This window comes from Felis catus, chromosome B1, assembly GCF_018350175.1.
Source record: "Felis catus isolate Fca126 chromosome B1, F.catus_Fca126_mat1.0, whole genome shotgun sequence".
NCBI lineage: Eukaryota > Metazoa > Chordata > Mammalia > Carnivora > Felidae > Felis > Felis catus.
The window spans coordinates 50258959-50278671 of record NC_058371.1 but is presented as its reverse complement, the minus strand read 5'-3'; the positions used below and the strand labels follow the sequence as shown (position 1 = coordinate 50278671).

At 35.6% G+C, this 19713-nt stretch overlaps 1 protein-coding gene across 9 annotated transcripts in view; it reads right to left on the bottom strand.

Moving 5' to 3' along the window:
* The window catches only part of HMBOX1 (homeobox containing 1), a 196810-nt gene that overhangs the window by 106796 nt on the left and 70301 nt on the right, over nucleotides 1-19713 (bottom strand). For all 9 annotated transcript variants that reach the window (XM_019828625.3, XM_019828626.3, XM_019828627.3 and 6 more), the window contains exon 2: nucleotides 14912-14991. In XM_019828625.3, the coding sequence (XP_019684184.1) occupies nucleotides 14912-14934 (23 nt within the window). In that variant the 5' untranslated portion in view covers nucleotides 14935-14991. The remainder of the gene's footprint in view (nucleotides 1-14911; nucleotides 14992-19713) is intronic.

Here is a 19713-nt window from a genome sequence, read left to right as displayed (position 1 = left end):
ACAAGAAACTGTAGCACACCACAAAATACCAGAGTCATAACAATATTAAGTTTAAGGAAATTATCAAATTTAAATATTCTCACTACTTGAATTTTTTTCTTATAAAACCTGACTATCCTAATTTAAGATTTTTTTTAAGTGGTAATTTCTTCTATTTTTACTATTATAGTTCTAGTGCCAAATAGGATTCATGGCATACAGTAGGCTCTAGATAAGTGTTTGCTAATGGAAATAAACGTCAAGGCATTTTCTCAACCTTTACAGGTAAATATCTGTTCTGGGCCAGTTCTCCATAGCTGTTCAAAGTCTGTTTCTTCATCCCTCTCTACTGCAAATTTATTGAACGTTCACTTCTCGGCAGGAATTGGGCAACAGTTTCATATAATGAAATTTCATCTAATCTTCAAAACAACCCTCTGTGGCAGAATTTTAAGATTTTATATTGACTGATTATTGGGGAAACTAAGGCTCAGATTGGTTCTGTACCTTGCAAAAAGTCTGATTAAGAGCAGAAAAAAGATTTAAACCTAGATCTTATTGACTCCAAAAGCATGTATGATTCCGTTTTCCAGTATATTGCAGAACTTACTGGAATCCTATGATCTGGGATATAGGCTATACTCTTTTAAGTCTCCAGTTAAAACCACTTAGATAAAATCACTCTACTGATGGACTAGGGGTTCTAGGAATAGTTTTTTTTTTTTTTTTTTTTAATCTTTGCTCCATCTGGAATTTATCTTTACTTAGTAAGTGTGAAAGGATTTCAGCTTTATTTTTTCCCAAATGCTTCACTGAGTAATATGTTTCTTTTCTTCTAACCTGAAATACCACCTTTCTCATATGCAAAATATCCATACAAATCTGTATCTATCTTTGGATTCTCTATTCTATTCCATTGATTGTTTTGTCTTTCAAATCCTAAAAATAAGCAGACAGAAATCTAGACCTTTTATGTGAAATCACTCTAGTTTTAGAGACAGGCTAATTAAAAATAAAAACAAACATTTTGTGAACCAAAAATAACATGTTGCAAGCCATTTGTGGTCACAGGCTACAATGTCTTACACCTAAACATTATCTTCTGTTTTCTTCCAATACTCACTGTGACAAGCTATCCATGGTAAGTCCTATTTTTATGATTACTGTATTGCCTAAGTTTTTTTCCTCCAACATTTTATAATGAAAAATAATAAACATACAGAAAAATTAAAATAAATTTACAGTGAACACCCACATACTAACCATCTGAATTTTCCCATTAGCATTTTACTTACTTTATAACTATCCATTATATCCATTAACTATCCATTCCCTATGCATTCCCTATGCATTCATACCTACATTCATCTTCTTTTTTTATGCATTTCAAATTCAGTTACAGACATCTGTACACTTCCTCCTAGACACTTCCACATGCATTTCATTAACTTGAGTTCAGTTATTTGTTCACGTTTTTCTTTTGAGGTAAAATTTACATAAAAGAAAATGCATAAATCTTATGTTTACCATTCTAAGAGTTTTGAGAAGTACATACTGTAAAAATGAAATACATAAAAAATAAAATAAAAATAATTTAAAAAGGGACACTTGGCTGGCTCAGTCAGTTAAGCAACTGACTCTTAGTTTTGGCTCAGATCATAATCTCACAGTCATGAGTTCGAGCCCTGCATCAGGCTCCACACTGGGAATGAAACCTACTTGGAATTCTCTCTCCTCCTCTCCCTCTGCCCCTCCCTGACTTGTGAAAACATCTGCGTGCTCTTTCCTTCTCTCTCTCTCTCTCTCTCGCTCTCTCTCTCTCTCTCACACGCACACACACACACAAAATCTGTGAAAATGTGTATGAAGATAAAGAATTTTACTACCACTGCAAGTGCCCATTTCCAGTTAATCCTTGGCCCCTTCCCAGTTAATCCGGGACTGCTTCTCTCATAGGGAACCACTGCTCAAATTTTTCCCACCCCAGATTAGGTTTCCCTGTTCTAGAACTTGATATAAATGGAAGTTCTATGTACTCTTTTGTGTAATTTCTATGTACTTTTTTCACTCAGCATAAAGTTTTTGAAGTTGATCTACAAGGTTGTATCAGTAGTTTGTTCCTTTTTATTGTTGAGTAGTACTTCATTATGGGAATATACTACATGTTTATCCATTCTATTTTAGACACATGGACTGTTCCCAATCGTTAGCTACCTAAATACTGTGGCTATTACAATTGTACTTTACTACTTGTTAGCTTAATAAATGCCCCCCTGCCACATATATCATAAGCTGGTTTACAGAGAAGAGAAAATTTCACAACCAGAGTAACTCATTTACTTTTTTTCCTGACCAATTTCAAAAGAACAATACACCCTGCTTAACATAAATGATATATTATTAAAATGCTATGCAGTGTTGCTAATGTTCTATGCTCTATGCTAGTTAACATTACACTGTTATATTCACTGTGAATATCCATCAAGTTGTGACTATTGATAGGTGTATTTTTCAGTAGGTATATTATGCTTAAATAAAGTTTGTTGAATATCTATGTGAACATTGTCTGAGTGGCTTATAAGTACACTTAACACTCCATTTTTTGTTATAACCCTTAACCTTTTGTCTGCTCCATCCAGTGCTTAGTAATATATTAACCCCTAATCCTAGGAACTTCTCTTTAAAATTAGCTGCAAACGACATACACAAATGGAAAGATATTCCATGATCATGAATTATAAAAGCCAATATTGTTAAAATGTCCACACTATGCAAAGCAATCTACAGATTTAATGCAACCCCTATCAAATTACCAATAGCATTTTTCACAGAACTAGAGTAAATCATCATAAAATTTGTATGCAACCACAAAAGACCCAAATAGCCAAAACAATCTTAAAAAAGAAGAACAAAACTGGAGGTATCACAATCCAAGATTTCAAGATATACTACAAAGTACCTTGCTACAAGATTTCAAGATATACTACAAAGTACCATTACTACAAAGTAGTAGTAATCAAAACAGTATGGTACTGGCACAAAAGCAGACACGTAGATCAATAGAACAGAATGGAGAGCCCCGAAATAAACTCATGATTATATGGTCAACTAATCTTTGGCAAAATACCAAGAATAAGCAATGGGGAAAAAACATTCTTTTAAACAAATGGTGTTGGGAAAACTGGACAGCTACATGCAAAAGAATAAAATTAGACCACTTTCTTATACCATACACAAAAATAAACTCAAGATGAATTAAGGACCTAACTGTGAGACCTGAAACCATAAAAGACCTAGACAGAACAGAGCACAGGCAATAATTTCTCTGACAACATCTTTCTAGATAGACCCCTGGGACAAGGGAAACAAAAACAAAAACTATTGAGACTACATCAAAATAAAAGGCTTCTTTCTGCACAGCAAAGGAAACAGCACAACTAAAAGACAACCTAATAAATGGCAGAAGATACTTACAAATGACATCTGATAAAGGGTTAGTATCCAGAATACATAAAGAATTGACCCATCTATTTGCTGTCTACAAGAGACCCATTTTCAACCTGAAGACACCTTCTAATTGAAAGTGAGGGGATGGAGAACCATCTATCATGCTACTGGTAGTCAAAAGGAAGCTGGATTAGCCATACTTATATCAGACAAACTAGATTTTAAACTAAAGGCTGTATCAAAATGTGAAGAAGGGCATTATATCATAATTATGGGGTCTCTCCATCAAGAAGAGCTAACAATTATAAATGTTTATGCATCCAATTTGGGAGTACCCAAATATATAAAACAATTAATCACAAACATAAGAAATCTTATTGGTAAGAATGTGGTAATTGCAGGAGACTTTAATACTCCACTTACAATGATGGACAGATCATCTAACAGAAAATCAATAAAGAAACCATGGCTCTGAATGATATACTGGACCAGATGGACTTCACAGATATATTCAGAACTTTTCATCCTAAAGCAGCAGAACACACATTCTTCTTGAGTGCACATGGAACATTCTCCAAGATAGATCACATGCTGGGTCACAAAAGAGCACTCAATAAATACTGAAGAATTCAGATCATACTATGCACATTTTCAGATCACAATGCTATGAAACTTGAACTCAACCACAGGAAAAAGTCTGGGAAAACCTCCAAATGCATGGAGGTTAAAGAACACCTTACTAAAGAATGAATGGGTCAACCAGGCACTTAGAGAAGAAATTTAAAAATATATGGAAACAAATGAAAATGAAAACACAACAGTCCAAACCTTTTGGGATGCAGCAAAGCAAAGGCAGTCATAAGAGGAAAATACATTGCAATCTAGGCCTATCTCAAGAAACAAGAAAAATCCCAAATACAAAATCTAACAGAAAACCTAGAGGAACTCAAAGCAGAACAACAAAGAAACTCCAAGGCCAGCAGCCAAGCAGAAATAAACAATATAGAATCCAAGAAAAACAGATCAATGTAACTAAGAGCTGGCTTTTTGAAAAAATAAACAAAATTGATAAACTGCTAGCCAGACTTCTTAGAAAAAGAGGGAGGATCCAAATACATAAAATCATGAATGAAAATGGATTTATCAAAACCAATCCCTCAGAAATACAGTTATCAGAGAACACTATGAAAAATTATATGCCAACAAACTGGACAACCTGGAAGAAATGGACAAATTCCTAGACACCCACACACTACCAAAACTCAAATGGGAAGAATAGAAAATTTGAACAGGCCCATAACTAGTGAAGAAATTGAATCAGTTATCAAAAATCTCCCAACAAATAAGAGTTCTGGGCCAGATGGCTTCCCGGGGTGGGGGGGTTCTACTAGATATTTAAAGCAGAGTTAATACCTATCCATCTCAAGCTGTTCCAAAAAATAGAAACGAAGGAAAACTTCTGGACTCATTCTATGAAGCCAGCATTACCTTGATACCCAAACCAGACAGAGACTCACCAAAAAGGAGACTTACAGGCCAATATCCCTGATGAACATGGATGCAAAAATTCTCAACAAGATACTAGCAAAATGAATTCAACAGCATATAAAAAGAATTATTCACCATGATCAAGTGGGATTCATTCCTGGGCTGCAGGGCTGGTCCAATATTCACAAATCAATGTGATATATCACATTAATAAAAGAGAGGATAAGAACCATATGATCCTGCCAATAGATGCAGAAAAAGCATCTGACAAAATACAGCATCCTTTCTTAATAAACACCCACAATAAAGTTGGGATAGAAGGAACATACCTAAACATCATAAAAGCCATATATGAAAAGCCCACAGCTAATATCATCCTCAATGGGGAAAAATTGAGAACTCTCCCTGAGGTCAAGAACATGACAGGGATGTCCACTCTCATCGCTATTGTTTAACATAGTGCTGGAAGTCCTAGTATCAGCAACCAGACAACAAAATGAAATAAGAGGCATCAAAATTGGCAAAGAAGAAGTCGAACTTTTACTTTTCACAGACAACATGATACTCTACCTGGAAAACCTGAATGACTCCACCAAAAAGCTGTTAGGACTGATACGTGAAAAAGTTGCAGGTACAAAATCAATGTACAGAAATTGATCGCATTTCTTTACACCAATAATGAAGCAACAGAAAGAGAAATCAAGAAGCTGATCCCGTTTACAACTACACCAAGAACCATAAAATACCTACGAATAAACCTAACCGAAGATGTAAAAGATCTGTTTGCTGAAAACTACAGAAAGCTTATGAAAGAAACTGAAGAAGACACAAAGAAATAGAAAAACATTCCCTGCTCATGAATTAGAAGAATAAATATCGTCACAATGTCTATAGTACCCAAAGTAGTCTACACATTCAATGCAATCCCAGTCAAAATTGCACCGGCATTCTCCTCAAAGCTAGAAAAAACAATCCTAAAATTTATATGGAACCAGAAAAGACCCTGAATAGCCAAAGTAATATTGAAAAAGAAAACCAAAGTGGGAGGCATCACAATCCCAGACTTCAGCCTCTACTACAAAGTTGTAATCATCAAGACAGTATGGTATTGGCACAAAAACAGACACTCAGATCAGTGGAATAGAATAGAGAACCCAGAATTGGACCCACAAATGTATGGCCAACTAATCTTTGACAAAGCAGGAAAGAATATCCAATGGAATAAAGACAGTCTCTTCAGCAAATGGTGCTGGGAAAACTGGATAGCAACATGCAGAAAAATGAACTTGGACCACTTTCTTACACCATACACAAAAATAAACTCAAAATGGAGGAAAGACCTACATGTGAGACAGGAAACCATCAAAACCCTAGGGGAGAAAGCAGGCAACAACCTCTTTGACCTCAGCCACAGCAATTTCTTGCTCGACACATCTCCAAAGACAAGGCAATTAAAAGCAAAAATGATCTATTGGGTTCTCATCAAGATAAAAAGCTTCTGCACAGCAAAGGAAACTATCAGCAAAACTAAAAGGGAACCAATGGAATGGAAAAAGATATTTGCAAATGACATATCAGATAAAGGGCTAGTATCCAAAACCTATAAAGAACTTACCAAACTCCACACCCAAAAAACAAATAATCCACTTAAGACATGAGAAGAAATGAACAGACACTTGCCAAAGACGACATCCAGATGGGCAACAGACACATGAAAAGATGTTCAACATCACTCATCATCAGGGAAATACAAATCAAAACCACACTGAGATACCACCTCACGCCAGTCAGAATGGCTAAAACGAACAACTCAGGAAACAACAGATGCTGGTGAGGATGTGGAGAAACGGGAACCCTCCTGCACTGTTGATGGGAATGCAAACTGGTGCAGCTGCTCTGGAAAACAGTATGGAGGTTCCTCAAAAAATTAAAAATAGAGCTACCGTTACAACCAGCAATAGCACTACTAGGAATTTACCCATAGGATACAGGAGTGCTGATTCACAGGGGCACGTGTACCCCAATGTTTATAGCAGCACTTTCAACAATAGTCAAATTATGGAGAGAGCCTAATTGTCCGTCAACTGATGAATGGATAAAGAAGATATGGTTTATATATACAATGGAATACTACTGGCAATAAGAATGAAATGATGCCATTTGCAGCAACACAGATAGAACTGGAAGGTATTATGGTGAATGAAATAAGTCAGTCAGAGAAGGACAGATATTATATGTTTTCACTCATATGTGGACCTTGAGAAACTTAACAGAAGACCATGGGAGAAGGGAAAGGGAAAAAAATATAGTTACAAACAGAGAGGGAAGGAGACAAGCCATAAGAAACTCTTAAATACAGAGAACAAACTGAGGGTTGATGGAGGGGTGGGAGAAAGGGGAAAATGGGTGATGGGCCTGGAGGAGGGTACTTGTTGGGATGAGCACTGGGTGGGTGTTGTATGCAAACGATTAACCACGGGAATCTACCCCAAAAACCAAGAGCACGCTTTACACACTGTATGTTAGCCAATTTGACAATAAATTATATTAACTATATATATATATATATATATATATATATATATATATATATATATATATAAAGAATTTATACAACACCAAAAAAACAAATAATCCAATTAACAAATGAGAAGACAAGAACATTTTTCTTTTTTTTTTTACATTATGTAAAAGATTTATTATATGTCATAAAGGTAATATGTGTTATTTTATATATATTAACATTCAACTGTTTTTAACTATCATTTTTTCTCTGTTGTATTTTCTGCAACAGTGACTTTTATATTTTTAAATTTATTTTTTTAATTTACATCCAAGTTAGCTAGCATATAGTGCAACAATGATTTCAGGAATAGATTCCTTAGTGCCCCTTACCCATTTGGATCATCCCCATCCCACAACCCCTCCAGCAACCCTCTGTTTGTTCTCTATAGTTAAGAGTCTCTTATGTTTTGTCCCCCACCCTGTTTTTATATTATTTTTGCTTCCCTTCCCTTATGTTCATCTGTTCTGTATCTTAAAGTCCTCACATGAGGAAGTCCTATGATTATCTGACTAGTTTTGCTTAGCATAATACCCTCTAGCTCCATTCACATAGTTGCAAATGGCAAGATTTCATTCTTTTTGATTCCCGAGTAATACTCTATTGTATGTATGTATGTATGTATGTATGTATGCATGCATGTATGTATGTATGTACGCGTGGTATATGTGTGTATATACATATACATACCACATCTTTTTTATCCATTCATCCATCGATGGACATTTGGGCTCTTTCTATACTTTGGCTATTGTTGATAGTGCTGCTATAAACACTGGGGTGCACATGTGCCCCTTTGAAACAGCATACCTGTAACTCTTGGATAAATACCTAGTAGTGCAATTGCTGAGTCATGGGGTAGTTCTATTTTTAGTTTTTTGAGGAACCTCCACACTGTTTTCCAGAGTGACTGCACCAGTTTGCATTCCCACCAGCAGTGAAAAAGAGATCCTCTTTCTCTGCATCCTCACCAACATCTGTTGTTGCCTGAGTTGTTAATGTTAGCCATTCTGACAGGTGTGTGAGGTGATATCTCATTGTGGTTTTGATTTGTAGTTCCCTGATGATAAGTGATGTTGAGCATTTTTTCATGTGTCGGTTGGCCATCTGGATGTCTTCTTTGGAAAAGTGTCTATTTGTGTCTTTTGCCCATTTTTTCACTGGATTGTTTGTTTTTTGGATGTTGAGTTTGATAAGTTCTTCATAGATTTTGGATACTAACCCTTTATCTGATATGTTGTTTGCAAATAGCGTCTCCCATTACATCGGTTGCCTTTTAGTTTTGCTGATTGTTTCTTTGCTGTGCAGAAGCTTTTTATCTTGATGAGGTCCCGATAGTTCATTTTTGCTTTTGTTTCCCTTGCCTCCGGAGGTGGAGACTTTTTGAGTAAGAAGTTGTTGTAGCCAAGGTTGAAGAGGTTTTTGCCTGCTTTCTCCTCTAGGGTTTTGATGGCTTTCTTACAGTTAGGCCTTTCATCCGTTTTGAGTTTATTTTTATGTATGGTGTAAGAAAGAGGTCCAGGTTCATTTTTCTGCATGTTGCTGTCTGGTTTTCCCAGCACCACTTGCTGAAAAGACTGTCTTTTTTCCATTGGATATTCTTTCCTGCTTTGTCAAAGATTAGCTGGCCAAACGTTTGTGGGTCCATTTCTGGGTTCTCTATTCTGTTCCATATCTGAGTGTCTGTTTTTGTGCCAGTACCATACTTTCTTGATGATTACAGCTTTGTAATACAGCTTAAAGTCTGGGATGGTGATGCCTCCTGCTTTGGTTTTCTTTTTCAAGATTGCTTTGGCTATTCAGGGTCTTTTCTGGTTCCATACAAATTTTAGGATTGTTTGTTCTGGCTCTGTGAAGAATGCTGGTGTTATTTTGATAGGTATTGCATTGAATATGTAGATTGCTTTGGGTAGTATTAACATTTTAACAATATTTGTTCTAATTATCTAGGAGCATGGAATATTTTTCCATTTTTTTTTTGAACAGACATTTTTCTAAAGACATACTTGGGGCACCTGGGTGGCTCAGTCGGTAAAGTGGCCGACTTCGGCTCAGGTCATGATCTTGTGGTCCATGAGTTCGAGCCCCGTGTCAGGCTCTGTGCTGACGGCTCAGAGCCTGGAGCCTGTTTTGGATTCTGTGTCTCCCTCTCTCTGACCTTCCCCCATTCATGCTCTGTCTCTCTCTGTCTCAAAAATAAACGTTAAAAAAAAAAAAAGACATACAGATGGTCAACAGACACACGAAAAGATGGTCAACATCACTATCAGGGAAATGCCAATCAAAACTACAAGATCCCTAGGGGCACCTGTCAGTCAGTTAAGCATCTGTGTTAGGCTCAGGTCATGATCTCACGGTTCATGTGTTCGAGCCCCGCGTTGGGCTCTGTGCTGACAGCTTGGAGCCTGGAGCCTGCTTCAGATTCTGTGTCTCTCTGCCCCCCCCCCCCCCCCCCCCCCGCTGACGCTCTGTCTCTCAAAAAACTTAAAAAAAAAAAAAAAAACAACAACAACTACAAGATCTCACCTCACACCTGTCAGAATGACTAAAATCAAAACCACAAGAAACAAGAAGTGTTGGTGAGGATGTGGAGAAAAAGGAACCCTCGTGCACTACTGGTGGGAATGCAAACTGGCGCAGCCACTGTGGAAAACAGTATGGAGGTTCCTCAAAAATTTAAAAATAGAACTACCCTATGATGCAGTAATTTTACTACTGGGTATTTACCCAAAGAAAACAAAAAACTATTTCAAAAAGATAGATGAGCCCCTATGTTTACTGCAGCATTATTTACAATAGTCAACTTACGGAAGCGGCCCAAGTATCCACTGACAGATGAATGGATAAAAAAGATGTGGTATAGATATGCAATGGAGTATTATTCAGTCATAAAAATAATGAAATCTTGCCATTTGCAACAATATGGGTAGAACTAGAAAGTACAATGCTAAGTGAAATAAGTCAGTCAGAGAAAGACAAATACATATGATTTCACTCATATGTGGAATTTAAGGAAGAAAACAAGTGAGCAGAGAAAAAAGGGACAAAGCAAAAAACAAACTCTTAACTATAGAGAACTGATGGTCACCAAGGGGAAGGCTGGTGAGGGATGGGTGAAATAGGCAAAGAGGATTAAGAGTAATCCTGTCATCAATTATCATGATGAGCACGGAGTATATAATTGTATCACTATATTGTACATCTGCAACTAATATAACACTGCATGTTAACTATACTGGAAATAAAATTAAAAATTAAATTAAAAAATAAAAGATTGACTGCCCAATCCCTTTAGTAATCCAAAAAACTGACCCCTTAATTTACTGATTTGATAGGCTGAGGTTTCCACACACCATTCTTTTCTCTTGTAAATAAAGTAGGCCTGTCCTTTGCTAACATCAGTCTTAATGCTTTCAAAATACTTCATAAACTGACCTTACTTAAAATTTTTTTAATGTTTTATTTATCTTTCAGAGAGAGAGAGAGAGAGAGAGAGAGAGAGAGAGATTATGAGTGAGGGAGGGGCAGAGAGAGAGAGGTAGACACAGAATCCGAAGAAGGCTCTAGGCTCTGAGCTGTCAGCACAGAGCCTGACAGGGCACAAACTCGTGAACTGCGAGATCATGACCTGAGCTGTTGGACACTTAACTGACTGAACCACCCAGGCACCCCAAAACTGACCTTAATTTAAATTTTTTTTATTTTTTAATTCAGAGACAGAGACAGAGACAGAGCCAGAGCCAGAGACAGAGTGCAAGCAGGGGAAGGGCAGAGAGAGAGGAGACACCCAATCCAAAGCAGGTTCCAGGCTCCAAGCTGTCAGCATGGAGCCTGAGGTGGGACTCAAACTCACAAACTGTGAGATCATGACCTGAGCCGAAGTCAGACACCCAACCAACTAAGCCACCCAGGTGCCCCCAAAACTGACCTTACTTAAATGAGACTTCAAGAACTGTTTTATTATATGGACCAAAAAAAAAAACAAAAACAAAAACAAAAACAAAAACAAACAAAAAAAACAATCAATACAATAGTATCTGTATATAATTCTTCAAACCTTTCTCTGTATGGAGCAGCAGTCTGTATGTTAGCATAAAGCTAAAATAAATTTTATGTGAATTTAACCAATTACTGAAAAGAATTCATCCTAAAGCTTGTATTGGAAATATCAAAACTAACAATTCACACAGAATCTAAAACAATTTAGTATTTTAGGTAATTTCAGATTAACTGACTATAGGAAACACTTTTATCCCAAAAGCCATAAAAGGAGATAACAGCCAGAAAAGGAGATAATGTGTATTATTTTGTCTGCCTAGAATGCCTCACTGTTTCCAATCACAGGGGTAGGTACACAAGGAAGTCAAGTCTTGCTTTCATCAAAATATTTAGGTTAGACCAGCAGGAAGATGGACAGTCACTCTAACTGTGCTCAGTTGCAGGAAGACATTAGTTTGGTACATTCTTCACCTTGTGGAAGAAGCCACTTTGTAGCAGAATAAAGCAGACATAGCAGGAAATGCAGAGCAAAAGGGAAAGCTCTGCAGTGTCCATATTCTTTGTTCTAGCAATTCCTGAGACCCTGCTATATCTCTGCTCTTACTGTATGTGATGTAAGAGCTTGAATTTCCTCCCAAAGTTTGTTTAAATTAGATGTTTGTGCCTTGCACCAAGAGAGGTCCCTAGTACAAAGATATACCTAACGTAAAAAGATCTACAATTGCTAGAATGGAAGGTATGATCACTATAGAGTAGAATAACAATGGCATGATGAGCAGGATCAAATCCTACACATAACACTGAAGGTACTATGTTTCACTGAGAAAATGCCAAGATTAGAAGTTTTCTTAGATATCAAGAATAGTATTTCAATGTGCATTAACATTAACAAAGGTACATTCTGTCATTTCTACACTTTGTTTCTTATAATTTACCTAAAGCACGTAATCCTGAAATTATGGCAGTAAATGACCTACAAAGTTCATCTATGTCCACAATACCAGCAATTCTTTTATAAGCAGAAAAAAAGATAATGTGTAAAAACTGAATTAATTTTCTTCTGTAGCACAAATACTATTCACAGGATAAGGAGTATCTTTCACTTTAAATTACTAATCTGAATGCAGACTCAGGCCAACAATAATTGAAAATGATGTGAGAAGAATTTTGACACTGCAGTAACACAATGTTTAAAGCAGAAAAGAACAATTAAATTCAGGAATTATGGCTCAGTTCATAAACGGATACTCTAAAAGACGATACTGTATCAGACCATAATAGTAAACCTATTTTATAATAAATTTTATCCCTACTTGGATATGCACCTAAACCCTTCTTAGATAACCATGAGGTCCAGAACACTTTCTTAAACTAAATTCTACAGGGGTGCCTGAGTGGCTCAGTCGGTTAAACGTCCGACTTTGGCTCAGGTCATGATCTCACGGTCCATGAGTTTGAGCTCTGCGTCAGGCTCTGTGCTGACAGCTCAGAGCCTGGAGCCTGTTTCAGATTCTGTGTCTCCCTCTCTCTCTGACCCTCCCCCGTTCATGCTCTGTCTCTCTCTGTCTCAAAAATAAATACACGTTAAAAAAAATTTTTTTTTAAAAAACCCTAAATTCTACAAACATATAAAGCAAAGAAGGTTAAACCATCCACAAATGATTAATCTTGAAATCACCTGTGCAAAAATGACATTACTACCTTGCTTGTAAAGCATTAACAGTTAATAAGATTTTATTAAATAACAGCATTTTCTTCAGTTTGATTCTGCTATCTTTTCATCTAGAATGAGTAAGCAAAATATGATCTAGTCATAAGTTACTTTTGTTTTGCATACATGGTATTTACCACATGATGATCTAACACATTCTAATCATAATATTCAACTAAAGATGTACTCAGGCCCTTCTTAGTATTTATGGCACATTAACCTCTTTCATAATTATTATTGCCATCAAAGGAGTGGAAGTCTTAAAGTTTAAAAATGACAGGAAGTGAGAATAAGTGAGAAATGAAGATTTACTGGGGATTGAGTATGTTAAGATGATTCTATAATTCAAACCAATAGGAGAACTGACTAAAGCAAAACAATAAAAAAAGTATAAAAAAGCAGTATAAAAAAGACAGCAGTATAAAAAAGTTCTTTCATATATAAAAAGACTTTGAGAGAAACAAAATTATATTTCACTGTGCCAATCACACTTTACAATAATTACTTTTAAATTATCATTAAGATGACATTTTTTATTGTAGCCACCTCATACATGTTTGGGGAAACAAATTCAAGTAAAAACATGCAAGTTTATAGAAGGAAATATAAATTAGGTATGGAATCAGAGATCTGGACACCATTTAGAGAAAAATCATTCATTCAACTAACATTTACTGAATATGCCCTATGTGTCAGACCTTATACAAGGAAGAAAGGATGCAACAAGGAACTAATCAAGCAAAAACTCCTCACCTCATGATGCTTACATTCTAATGGCTATTAAAAATAGCTATCAGCAATTATATCATTAAAAAAAAAAGGAAATTAAGTCCCAAAGCAATGCAGTGCCTTTCCATTTCCCAAAGATAGCTATTTACCAAAAATTCAGGCTACAGTTTACATCACTTGGGCCTATTCCAGAGACTTTTCGATATGTGATAGAGTCAATGAGACAGGAAAAAACTTTAATGAAAAACCTAAATAATAAAGAAAATCTATGTTAATGTCTACTTACTGGATTAGAGAACTGTCAAACAAAACGGAAGGAATTTAATCGAAACATAGACTACACCAAATTTTAGAAAATACTTATGCTAAAGGCACTCTGCATTAGACTTCAAAGATGCACTTAATGAGCTAATAGATACTTTATCTTCTCTAATATCTGAAATTCCCGGAATACTTTTATTCAGAGGCCTATTTAATATGAACTAGTGGTTACAGTTCATATCCTAGCACACACAAAAAAAAAACCTCTCAACATAATACCACCATCTCAATTTGTATTTTTTGCCTGACTCCAAAGAAAGGCTACCAATGATGTTAGCTAATAGACTTAACTACATTATCTCCAGTAGGTAAAGGAAAATGGCTAAGGTGCTTAGGAGTCTGCATACAAAGGCAGTGTTAAAGTAACATGCTTCCAATATTCTGCTTGTCACAAGGAATCGAATAGTAGCTAGCCATCTATTTTGGAAGTTTCTAGGCTATTAAACAGTTTGAAATAATTAGTAGAGTAGTTTCAAGTTGAAAATTAATGTCAGACTTCAAAGTTGAAAACAGAAGAGAAAGGTAATTTCAAAATTCATTCCTTTCCACATAATTATGAAAAAATTCTTTCAACTCTACAAATGACTGCTGTCATTTCTGGATCATAATCATAATGATTTCTTCACTTTATTAACAATTAAGAGATAAAATTAAGAAAAGGACTAGATACTTACACCACTGGAAAGGAACTGAGCATACTTTACATGAGGTGAATCAATATCCTTTCTATAGATGATCAGCGTTATTTATCATTCTGTAGAATAAAGACAGAAAATTCAGAAATACTTGGTAATCAAATGTTGAATAAAAATTTTAATTACATATCATAAAGATATTAACAGTCAACATCAAGTAGCCACGTTTTAAAAATTATTTTGTAATTTTAAGTGAAACCTTGGTTTGAAGCAAAATTTTAAAAATAAAAAAATATTGATAGCTTTCAAAATTATTACCTTGGAAAAAGTAATGAAAATCATACCCCTGAAATTTAATCTGTTATCAGACATCACCCAGGGAAACATTTAAACTTGTGACGGAACATATATATTATTGTGACATTCAAGCTTTTAAAAAAAAAATGTTTATTTTTGAGACAGAGAGAGTGTGTGCACAGCAGGGAGGGGCAGATAGAGAGACACAGAATTTGAAGCAGGCTCCAGGCTCTGAGCTGTCAGTGAAGAGTCTGACGTGGGGCTCGAACCCACGAACCCTGACATAATGACCTGAGCTGAAGTTGGATGCTTAACTGACTAATAAGCCACCAGGCACCCCTCAAGACAACTTTTTGATAACAGTATCAGTGCATTTATGTAGAATCCTCTAAAGCAAAAAAACCATGATTGCAGCTAAAGGTTTTAACTGTGGAATAAATTCTGGGGTCTACTTCCATGTATTTTAGTACTTATTTAACTACTAGCCAAATCTTGAGTGACTTAATTTCTCTAAGTCTCAATGTCTGCATCTATAAAACAGGGATGATTGATAACTACCTTGAAGAGCTATAGAAGTTAACACATTTTTTTAAATGGTGGTCATGAAGCACTTCACAAACTCTCAAGTCGCAGGGGCTGTTATTACCAATTTAAAAAGGAGACTAATACGCATGTTGCTTTAGATTACTGAACACAATGTAAATTAATAGAGTGAGTCTAGTACTTCTATCTTCTGATTAGCATTCTACTGCTTTTATTCACCATTCAGACCCTTCGACCCCTTTCAATTTAGACACAGATTTTAACAAAAAATGAAATCTACTATTCATGGTTTAGAAGCTAAAGATCATGTATTACTGACTGGACTTATTAGCAGTTTCAAACCACAATCTAAAGAGGCAACAATTTCCATTAACTCAAAGTTAAGATTATAAATTACACGAAAGTTAAAAATGTTGATGTCAAAACTCTCACACTAAAATACACACTCAGCACTGAATTATATTAAGCAAGACCAAAGTGTCTAACAGTGACTAATGATATATGCGAAATGTAGAGGGTAAAGTTAGAAACCTTTCATATTTGCATATCCTGAATTGTAGCTTTAATGAAGTTCCTGTTGTGGTTAATTTTCTTGCTGACTTAAAAAATACCTGTCCTAAAAAAAAACAGAAGTACAAAGAAAACCTACTGAAAATGCTGCTGATTGTAAAAATATCAAAACTAAGCCACAAAACTGATTAATGGTCAATATACACTTTTCATTCTTGCTCAAATCCAGTTAAAATATGTTAAATTCTGAGGCCCCTGGGTTACTCAGTCGGTCAAGTGTCTGACTTCGGCTAAGGTCATGATCTCACGGTTTCTGAGTTCAAGCCCCACGTCGGGCTCTGTGCTGACAGCTCAGAGCCTGGGGCCTGCTTCAGATTCTGTGTCTCCCTCTCTCTCTGCCCCTCCCCTGCTCGTTCTCTCTCTCTCTCTCAAATAAATAGACATTAAAAAAATACACTAAATACCTACTTGCCCTGAGATAGGCATAAAATCATAACAGTAAGATAAGACCCCAGTAATGCAGGAGCATATTAAACTACAGGAGAAGGTCAAATAAAAATTATACACACACACACACCCTACCTCTATAATAACATGCATAATGTGATAAGACTAAAAATACAAGGTTTCTGAGAGTAACAATTTAGAGATTATTTTAGGCTACAGAGAACTGGGAAGACTTCTTAGAGTGAGATCTCAGCTGTTAGCTGAAGATTAGAATAAGACTTCCACCAAACCAAAGTGTGAAGAGAAGTGTGAGAATCCGTGGAGGAAAGATTTTGGGGAGAAGGAACAGTTAAAGGAGACTATGAGGTATGCTTAGGGATTAAACAGACCTTTATTGACGGCCTTTTACATGTATACGTGAGGAATGTATAGACTAGAAAGGGAATCCTTCCACAATCTTCAGAGGGCTGGTAAATGCCTCACAACAATACTGACTGACCTTTATTATGCAAGTATGAGGACCACGGTACAACTGAATCAGACAATCTCAGAAGTAAATCACCAAAGATTGTCATTTCACAAGTGAGGAAACTGATATAAAGTTACTGATACAGACTTGTGTAACTGCAAATCACTGTGTTTATGTCATTCATATTATAGATATAAATGGGCTTAAAATATTCAGTAGAACTAAAATATTCTAAGGGCACCTGGGTGGCTCAGTCGGTTAAGCATCTCTCAGGTCATGATTTCACGGTTCATGAGTTCAAGCCCTGCATCAGGCTCCACACCGACAGTACAGAGCCTGCTTGGAATTCTCTCTCTCTCACCCTTTCTCTCCGCCCCTCCTCTGCTTGTGTGTTCTCTAAGTTAAAAAGAAAAAAACATAAATAAATAAAATAAAATAAAATAAAATAAAATAAAATAGAACTAAAACATTCTAAAACAGCAAGCAAGTACAGTGTTATGAGTTCTCTACTTTCAGGCTCATTGTCACAAAGCCCCCTCTACATAGAAAACAGATTTTTTTATACCTTGTTTTAAAAATGAGTTTAATAATTAAATAAAGATGTATATTAAGATCATAGCCATTAGAAAGGCCATTATCCAAAAAAAAAACAAAAAAAACAAAAAAAAAAAACAGAAAATAACAAGTACTGACAAAGATGTGGAGAAAATGAAACCTTCTTATGTTGCTGGTGAGAATGTAAAAATCGTGCAGCCACTATGGAAAACAGCATGGAGGTTTCTTAAAAAACTAAAAATAGAAATACCTTATGATTTAGTACTTCCACTACTGAGTATTTGCCCAAATAAAATAAAAAACAATAAATCAAAAATATATATGCACCCCTATGTTTATTACAGCATCATTTAGAATAGACAAAATATGGAAGCAACCTAAGTGTCCCCTGATAAATGAATGGATAAAGAAAATGTGGCATATACATACAATGCAATATTACTCAGCCATAAAAAAGAATGGAATCTTGCCATCTGAGAAAACATGGATTGACCCAGAGAGTCAGATATGAGTCAGATTGAAAAAGACACATGCCATATGATTTCACTCACTATGGAATCTAAAAAATAAGTGAACAAAGAAAAATCAGAATCAGACCTATAAATAACAGAAAACAAACTGATGGTTGCCAGAGGGAAGGGAGGTGAAGGGATAAATAAGCAAAATGGGGGGAAAGTGGGATACAAGCTTCCTATTCTGTAATGAATAAGTCATGGGAATAAAAGGTACAGCATATGGATTATAGTTAATGATATTGCAAAAGCACTGTTTGGTGACAGGTGGTAGCTACACTTGTGGTGAGCATAGCATAACATTAAGAGATGCTGAATCACTATGTTGTATACCTGAAATTAACGTAACATTGTGTATCAACTATACTCAAAAAACTTAAAGCATAAGAAATCTGAGCTTAAGAAGGTTTTAAGGATAAAAGTTCATGGATACTGGATCACATTCAGCTCTAAAAAGCAAGTAACCTAGGGGGCCACTGGGTGGCTCAGTCAGTTGAGCACACAGCTGGTGATTTTGGCTCAGGTCATGATCCCAGGGTGGTGGGATTGAGCCCCACGTCAGGTTGAGCATGGAACCTGCTTAAGATTCTCTTTTTTTCCCTGTCCCTGTCTCCTGTGTATGCTCTGTCTCTTTCTAAAAAAATAAAAATAAAATTAAAAGCAAGTAACTTATAAAAGTTAAAGAATCAGCTCCTCATTGGACTCTTCATCTTTTGTACTTTAAAAAGAGAGAAAGAGAGACAGAGTGTGTGTTGAAGAACATTCTCAGATGACAAAGATAAAATAATTCTGTACCAACAAAGCTTACATTTTGGTATGAGAAAAAAATTTGTAAATATGTAAAAATTCAGAGAATGTATTTTTTCAGGCATCCCAACTAAGAAAAATAATTAAGAAAAGGTTCTAACTAAGAAAAAACAAACCAGAATAAAAGATGTGGTAATAGGGAAGATGAAGAGAAAGGATAATACTGTAAGCAATGAAACTTCCAGTTTCTATTATATAATACACATTTAAATAATAACCAAATGTCTAGGAATGTATAACTTGTATGATAAAGACTCCTGAAACAAAGACTATATCATAAAAGAAATTTTAATAAATTTCTAAACTATACAAAGTAAAAGAGATGTAGACAGGTGAGATGAAGGTAAGCAGAAGTAAAAATACTTCCAAGATCTCACAAGGAAGAAGAGGCTCAAGGGAAAAAAAGAAGAGGGGCAGAAAATAAAAATACCCTTAAAAGTCTCATCTCTTCAAGGTCAAGGAGCCAGCAAGGAAAGCAATGAGCATCTTTTGGGGGAAAAGAGTATTTTGTTTTCAGGTAACTGCAGAGAAACATGTATCAGTCAAGGTATAATTTTAATGTCAAAAGTACTTATCAGTATAAAGACAAAGATTATATAATTATAAAATATACAGTTTATGATTAAAATATAAGAGTTACAAACTTGTATACACAAAATAACAGCAGGTAAGAAAGCAAAATTTGCTAGAACTTTAATAAA